Source organism: Mytilus californianus, unplaced genomic scaffold (genome assembly GCF_021869535.1).
Source record: "Mytilus californianus isolate M0D057914Y unplaced genomic scaffold, xbMytCali1.0.p SCAF_6, whole genome shotgun sequence".
NCBI classification, from domain to species: Eukaryota; Metazoa; Mollusca; class Bivalvia; order Mytilida; family Mytilidae; genus Mytilus; species Mytilus californianus.
The window spans coordinates 5,463,437-5,471,880 of record NW_026262712.1 but is presented as its reverse complement, the minus strand read 5'-3'; the positions used below and the strand labels follow the sequence as shown (position 1 = coordinate 5,471,880).

General features: G+C 32.5%; 1 protein-coding gene across 1 annotated transcript; it reads left to right on the top strand.

Annotated features, from left to right (window-relative positions):
* The first annotated feature begins 657 nt into the window (after positions 1 to 657).
* On the top strand, positions 658 to 7,425 carry LOC127704698 (uncharacterized). Its single transcript, XM_052208836.1, has 3 exons — positions 658 to 979; positions 3,035 to 3,370; positions 5,131 to 7,425. The coding sequence occupies exons 1-3, from the start codon at positions 739 to 741 to the stop codon at positions 5,922 to 5,924; spliced, it is 1,371 nt and encodes a 456-aa protein (XP_052064796.1). The 5' UTR covers positions 658 to 738; the 3' UTR covers positions 5,925 to 7,425.
* Positions 7,426 to 8,444: the final 1,019 nt, after the last annotated feature.

Sequence of the window (8,444 nt, the reverse complement as noted above, 5' to 3'; positions counted from 1 at the left end):
CTCCAGACCTCAATAAAACTGATTGAAAGATTATGTCTTCGTCATATGAAATCAAGCACAATCCATCCCGTTGGGGGTTTTGTATCATACCATCATAAAATATACGAGAAGAACATAACCCGTATCATGCCAACAACTGGTTTTAGAATAAATGTGTTTATTTCCAATGCAAAGACCCTATGAGTGAATCAATATTAACACCAAAATATGCCTTCTTTATTAACCTGAGAACAGTATCGTAACTATATCCCTTCTGAATAAGTCTGTTTAAAGGTTTGGTTAGCTTTTGAGGTGAATGCCGACATTTTTTTGCTTTGTAAAGATTATTCCCATAAAAGATTGGATGTGAAATACCTCAACGTAAAAGATGTCTGCATGTTGAATTATATTTACGAAATGATGTCCTTGTACCGATGATAAAATGAAGTAAATGTTTTGACTAGCTTGTGATATCGAAAACCCTGGTGTAATAATTTTTTAGTAATACAGAGATTTCTTTCATTAAAATCAAATACGTTGTTACTTACACGAGTGAATGGAACAAGTTGAGATATATAAACACTATAAGATGGTGACAAGGGAAAGTCACCATCTAAAAGATGAATTTTAAGTAAATACTGCAAAACACTTCAAAATCTGTTTACAGGTCCACCTGTGTTTGCCAGGGAGAACGGAAATATAAAGTTTGCCGAACTGTATAAAGCTATCACAGTGACATTTGTTCTATACTCTAATCCAATGGCGGAACAAATATGGATTGAAGGTGTCGCTTCGGGTTACACAAAAAACGAAACAATCCATGATTTTGGTATGTCTGAAATAAATCTGAAGTACACAGATTTTGAAAGCAATGCAAATATCAAGGGCGAAAAGATAGTATTTGAATTCAAAATGTTTAGCACTGAATATGAAATGTACAGAATATGGGCAAGTAATGAACTAGGGGAAGATTCCTTCAGTTTCAACATCAGGGCTACAGGTAAGAACAGTTTATTTTTATCAATAGTACCGCTTAAGTCGACGCTAGGGGCCGTCTTGACCTTGTTGTAGGATATGAATGATTCGTTCATTGTTGAAGACCCTACATCAACTGTCAAGATGAAGAACAGGAATAAAAGCCCTGTTCATAGATAATTTTCTATGTATTGTGTGCAATTTTTACTCCATATCCTTTCATTTTCTATTCAAATACTGTACGACTATATAAGGGCCAATATCAGGATGTTACGATTAGAATTTAGTACATAATAAATGCCCGTAAATGATCATATCATCATGTTGCTGAATGAAATGTGGTAAACGTTACCTGATTGCTCTAAAGGAACACAACTTGCATTACCATGAAAGAAGTACTAAACTTCAATAAATAAGAAAAAAATCTTTACACAGATTCCAAACTGTCAAGGATCACAATGGCCGAAGATTGTTTCGTCTATTCGTGTTATATCACTCTTTGGCATACAGCTTCTCAAATATTTTTCCATCCGTCATGTCTTTGTTGTCTAAAGTTTTGTTTTTACGTATTTTGGAAAATGATTTTGATTATCAATGCTGGCGGACTGCTAATTTCCAAAAGTATCATCAGCTCAGAAAGCAGTACTCATATATACATATTCATAGCATACCTCTCTCTGATTCCACGTTGATAATTTTAAAATCTTTAAGAAACTATGGTTCCATATCCCTTAGGCAAGGTTGTCCTTAGTATGATTTGGCAATTATTTTTTTATCCATTCGGTTAAACAGCGTTTTCACAAACTTATAAATATATTTTCGGCAGGACTCGTGTTGCTCATTCTATGTGGTATTTTGTAATTTCTTCAACTTTTCGTCATGTTTCGTTTTTTTTATTTGCATTGAGTTATCTGATTTATTTTTATTGTGAGTTTTGAATGTCCCCTTAATATTTTCTGCCTCTTTTATTTTTATATGTTCTTGTCTTTAAACATTTTGGGATTGTGCTTTTATAATGAAGATGAGAAATTGAAAATCAATCTTCATGAATCATAATCATCACTAATTAAACGGATATAAGTGAATAACTAAATCCATCGAAAGTTTAACTCTGTCTGAGTGAGTTGGAACATATTTTTTTTAAAATAATTTCTTAAGTACGTTTGTGCTGAATCACCAAAAACTGGGCTGATGATATCCTCGGGGCTAACAGTCCCCGAGATATAAATCGAGAAAAGTGCTTAGGTCAAAAGTTTTATTTCATTCATACACAGTTTCATCAATTTCTGTGTCTTACATTGATTTCACTCTTCCTACGCGGTTTGCAAGATTTTAACATCGATAAACAACTGTCGTCTCAATTCATTTTAACCAGAAAGTTGGCAGTTCCTTAATACTAAGAGGAGATTTATTCAAGTTGAAGAACAGAACCAGTACAGAACGAACAAAATAGTTTCGATACACGTAGCAACATTAATCCAAAAAAAATGCAGAATAATGCAATTTATAAGGTGTTCCTAGAGCTGACCAGTAATTCATATGAATGCACATACTACTTATTCAAAACCAATATGGCACTAAATAGATTGAAATGAGTTAAGCATAACATCTGAGCTATATTGAAGTTGTATCAATATATACGGCTTGTTTCACGTAATCATTTGTAAACAAAAAACATTGTTTATAAGATGAATGAAATGTATCGGCTTTCTGTTTAACCATATGTAAAAATATTCAATTCATATGGCAGTATATAAACGTAATATAAAATTCACCAACATTTTCTGCTAATATTTACTTTATTCACATTGTATTTTATTATTGTAATGCAAAACTCTATGCACATACATGACATAAAGCGATATTTATTTCTTTGTATTTATTATTGTGACGAATCATTGTATAAACCTTATTTCTAATCAGAAAATTTAGATATTCAATGTATTTTGTGGATATTATTATCAACGTTTCAATTTGTCGTTCCTTTATCCTATTGTTATCAATATCATTACAATTATAGTATTATTAGTTTAGTTTTTCATTCTTGAATTAAAACTTAAGCGTCTACCATTGATTACAGGTGCGCCAATATTTGTACCTGAAAACAGAAATGTTAAGCATGGCGAACTTGATGAACCTTTAACACTAACATTTCTCCTGTACAGTGACCCTACAATAAAGGATATATGGATAGAAGGCGTCGATACTGATCATAAGCAAAACAAAATAAAACTTGAATTCAAGTTGGCAAATTCAACTGTGCCGTATACGGCTTTTGGAAACAAAGGGCACATCATGCGCTATAACATTACTATTCAAACAAACATTGTAAGCAGTATTGACTTCCGTGTGTATAAGATATGGGCAACGAATGAACTTGGAGTCACTTCCTATAAGTTCGAAGTCATAGCAGTTGGTAATATAATTTTGACTGATTATGCTAATTATGTGATAAATGATTTCAATTTATTGGCTCTTTCAGTTACACACTTAAAGTTAAATTTCAACTCATTACTCACTACATTATTTCAGTACAATTATAAGATCATTTGGTAACATCTGTATTAATCTGTTGAAGGTTTTATGTAATTTGTTTTATTTGACTTTCTATAGAGTGTATTTTCGTTCTCTCATATTTTTATTGAGCCGTATTGTACCTTCACCCATTGTGCATCTGAACACCACAGATAGACGTGCACAGAAAACATATATTCAGTCAAATCACGTCATAAGAAATTTTATGTCCGCTGAATTGACAAGCATTAGGTGATTAGTTTTGTCCTTTTGTCAGCGACTATTTGTCCGTTAAAAATATAATTACAGAACCGATTTGATCAGTAAATTTCAAGTCTTTCAAAACGTAGACCAAAAGTCGCCAAAATAGCCTAAGTTCTAAACTTCGTGAGTGATAATTTAAATGAGCCATTTTGTTAATAAATATGTTTCATTGCATCAATTTTTTCAATTGAAGAATTCTGCAGATAATATCGATATTGTTGTGTATGTATTTGAATAATAAGTTGTAAAAAATGAAAACAACAGTTATATAAATTGCATGCGTCCGAAGCGCATTTCGGGATTTACCTTCACCAAGAACGCTCAAAGCCAAATATTTGAAAGCCAAGGATTTATAGGAACCGAAATATATGACCAAAAAAAACCTAAAAAAATAATAGCCAAATCCATTTAAGGCCAACTTTGCCTGAAGGAGTTGAAACCTTAATTTTTTTTCAATTTCAAAATTTTTAAACACACAATTTTTGAAGTAAACGGACAATTTTGCAATTCACCATATCATGTTTTCTGTCATTTGAGCTTCTTATAATATCCTTGATGTTTTTTATATTAAAAACATTTGTGTAGGCAGTAAAATGAAAATCATCGTTCTGTTAAATCGTTTGTAAGGTTTTGACATCAATGTGACCAGTTAAGATTTCCACACTTTCCACAAAAACTCTAAAATAATGCCTTCAAAATTAGACAACATTTATCAATAGTGAAATTGAGAATGGATCCAGAAACGGGGAGTGCGTCAAAGAGACAGCAACCCGACCAAAATATTCTCAGCGATTTATCATGTTTACAATCTGTTAATTTCTGATTAATTTTCACTTGAATATAATAAAGAAGATGTGGTATGATTGCAAATGAGACAACTCTTCACAAGAGACCAAATGATACAGAAATTAACAACTATAAGTCATTAAAATCCAAAACGCCACAGCAGACACGGGCATAGCGAACGATTTGTGATATATAAACACAGTAAGATGGTGCCAAAGAAACATCACCATCCAAATACTTGTATAACCTTATGTTCCCTTAAGTCACCAATGTCTTAAAAGCTTTAAAAAAAAAACATTACTTATCTAAGGTCATCATTGCAAAAGAAGTGTAATTAGACAACTTGTTAGAATCGTTTGCAAGTTTTTGTCAAAAAAGTTATGAAGTTCCAATGATGTTCTAACAGAAGATGAGATTTACAGTATGTCTTTAATCTTTTTATACACCTTAAAAAGGAAACTAAAAGAAAAGTATTTGTTTTAAAACGCACAAGTTAACACTTTATTGCAATTAAATATATTAAATTAACATTAAATAACAATTATTCTGCAGAAGAATATCCCAATATATTTTTGGGAAAACATTTTCTGTATATATTTTTGTTTAATTTAGAATCCAATAAAATCAAAGGGAAGCATGGATACCTACTGATAACAAGTAGTAGCATTATCGCCTGTTTATTGGTCTACATAATCGCAATTCACATCTGTTTTAGTATCAGAAAGAGATTTAGAACAAGGCGAGTAAATATAGAAGAGCCGTTGCATTATAACACTTACGATGAAATAGGATCAATTTCTTATGAAGCTGCTGGCTTTCGGCGGTTAGCTACTGATCAACGAGGACCTATTCAGCAAACCCCAACAAACCTTAATCTTCAAGATGCATTTTCCACAACCAATATTAACAACCCACTTGCAATGAATTGTACAACTGAAACAGATGTGTATTCGAGAGTATCAGATCACGAATCTCAAGTTAATGCAGTGCAACAAAATAATGTTTTAGAAGCTACACTCGATGTTTCGCCTACGATATCTATTGAGGATATCGGTCACGGCGACAAAAGCACCCGTAACGAACCAGCCGCTCCAGCAGACGAGTCTTTATATTCATTCCAAACAAGAAAACACCATGACAAACATTTGACGAATAGAAACGCAACGTCAACATGTTCATCAAGTAGTGGTGAATCTAAATTGGAATCAAATGTCACGACATCAGTGGGTTTAAATGTCGGTGACGTATACGAAAACCCGTACCAAATAGTAATACATGACAACCAAGATACTCATCAATATAGTCTTATAATGAATCCATGTGCGGAAGCTGATAGTGACAGGGAAACATCAGAAATTGACGAACAAACAAATAATTCAACAGATTATGTCAATCTTCGACTTTGACTAAACATAACATTATTTGCCACTAGTGAGTCAGTACCTGATAACCCTTCGGTAATTAAAAAGTATTAAATACATTGTAATTGTTATCTTCGTATGAATTCATGTAAGTAGTTCAACGCCTACCACCATTCACAGTTTTTGGTCAAGTTAACTTCATATTTTTTTTTTTATTTTACTTGTTATTTTTGGACAGTTGTTTGTGTGTTTTAATTTCTTATTCTTTTTTATTTCATATTGTTATTTTTGTTTCCTAGCTTTCTTATGCTTGTTTGTTTGTCTCTTTGTTCTCTTTTATTATTATTGTTAAGAGATTAAATGACTGAGGAAGAATATCAGATATGATTTCTGACACACTTTTGTCATAATGGCCAATCAGCTCATGATGGCGACCGTAAAATTTCTTGAGTGATGACCTTAATTTGATTGATTCATAGCCCTGTCTTAGCAACTTTTGAGAAAGCAGTATTCCTCGTTCAACAAAATCAAATAACGAAGAAGAAACTGCTTACTCGTTTTTTATTCGTCTGTTGTTGTCGGTTTCTATTCGACTAAAGAATTTTGGTTGCCTCCTGAGTATCTTTCATCCTTTTTTGTAGAGTTCAAAACGTGTTCAGGGACTGTGTATGTTTCATAGTATTAAATAAATATAAGAAGATGTGGTATGAGTGCCAATGAGACAACTCTCCATCCAAGTCAAAATTTATACAAGTAAACCATTATAGGTCACAGTACGGTCTTCAACACGGAGCCTTGGCTCACACCGAACAATAAGCTAAAAAGGGCCCCAAAAAATTACTAGTGTAAAACCATTTAAACGGGAAAACCAACGGTCTAATCTATATAAAAAACGAGAAACGAGAAACACTTATGAACCACATCAACAAACGACAACTACTGAACATCAGATTCCTGACTTAGGACAGGTGCAAACAAATGCAGCGGGTTTAAACGTTTTAATGGTACCAAACCTTCACCCTTTTTCTGAAATAATAGTGTAACATCACAACATAGAAAGACACACTATAAAATATCAACTGAAATAGCTTAACTCAATCAAAGGACATATTAACACCATTGAACATACACTGAACAAATAAATTTGACCTATGACACAATGTAAATACAAAATAATTAAACTAAGAGAAGAATAATAAAAGTAACATGTTATATCGGTAAGAAATGTTAAACAATTAAAGAAAAAAAAAACAATATGCTCGAACAAAAATACCATCCATTTGCAATAACTTTAAACACAGGTAAATGAAAATAATTTTGTTGTTAGGTATACCTGTACAGTACCAATAGAGAAAGGAAATATTTTTACAAAATAAATAATTTTGAATACAAAATAAATAAACTAAGGGAAGAATAATAAAAGTAACATGTTATATTGGTAAGAAATGTTAAACAATTTAAGAAAAACAATATGCTCGAACAAAAATACCATCCATTTGCAATAACTTTAAACACAGGTAAATGAAAATAATTTTGTTGTTAGGTATACGTGTACAGTATATTTTTGTATGTTGTTTTTTTTTTGTTTTGTTTGTTGTTGTTTTTTGTTTTGTTTTTTTTTTGGGGGGGGGGGGGGGGGGGGCATTATGTTGTCTGTCTTATTTCTACGTATGATTGTTTTTAATGCATTTGTTTATAGCTCGTGGTTTCATCTTACTTTTTTATTGTATATACAACTAACTTATGGTAAGAGCAGTGTATAAATGTTTGTATATATGAATTTACATGAATTGCACAGACAACACTCAATTACATTTTTATAAAACTAATTATCATACAGCAGCTCGTTATGTCACGTATTTATAGTTACACCATTGCCACAATTGCTCGTATGTTTCATCGAGAGCGGGACACGCATTTACAAGTGATATTGCTTTTCTCTCTCTTTTGAATAACTCGAAAAACTCAGATCTACCCATAATCTTTTTTCCCACTTCGAGATAAAATTGAGAATGGAAATGGGGAATGTGTCAAAGAGACAACAACCCGACCACAGAACAGACAACAGCAGAAGGCCACCAACAGGTCTTCAATGCAGCGAGAAATTCCCGCACCCGCACCCGCAAGCCTGAATTTTTTATACAATAAAAACGTGTCGCATATCCTGGATTTCAATTCGTGCCCTCCGGGAGAAGGGGCCACAATCAGATAGTAGCTGGATTTATTGAGATCGGTTAATCCCGAGGTAACTCCGAATGATTGATTGAGTAATTATCTGTTACCTAGTGGGTAGTGGAAAATGTCAGACATCGACGTTTTTCGCCTTACAACGTAATGACGTTACGCTAATTTCAACGTTTTGTAGTATTATTTCACCCAGAACACCACTTTGAATTATGTATATACCTTAAAAACAAATTCGGTGGCCCTATAATTATTTTCATCAGAAATTTATGTATCAACAATTTATCTTTTTTTTTAATATATGAATTGGTTATAGGAGGTTTGATGATTTTCAGACAAATTTTAGAAGGTGTTTCGCAGATTTCATGTGTTTTCTAAACA

Excerpts from the sequence above, each read along its gene's own strand:
- LOC127704698 (XM_052208836.1), top strand. The coding sequence starts at position 739 with ATGGCGGAACAAATATGGATTGAAGGTGTCGCTTCGGGTTACACAAAA. Across the intron at positions 980-3,034 it reads TTTCAACATCAGGGCTACAG|GTGCGCCAATATTTGTACCT; the intron begins GTAAGAACAGTT and ends CATTGATTACAG. Across the intron at positions 3,371-5,130 it reads GTTCGAAGTCATAGCAGTTG|AATCCAATAAAATCAAAGGG; the intron begins GTAATATAATTT and ends TGTTTAATTTAG.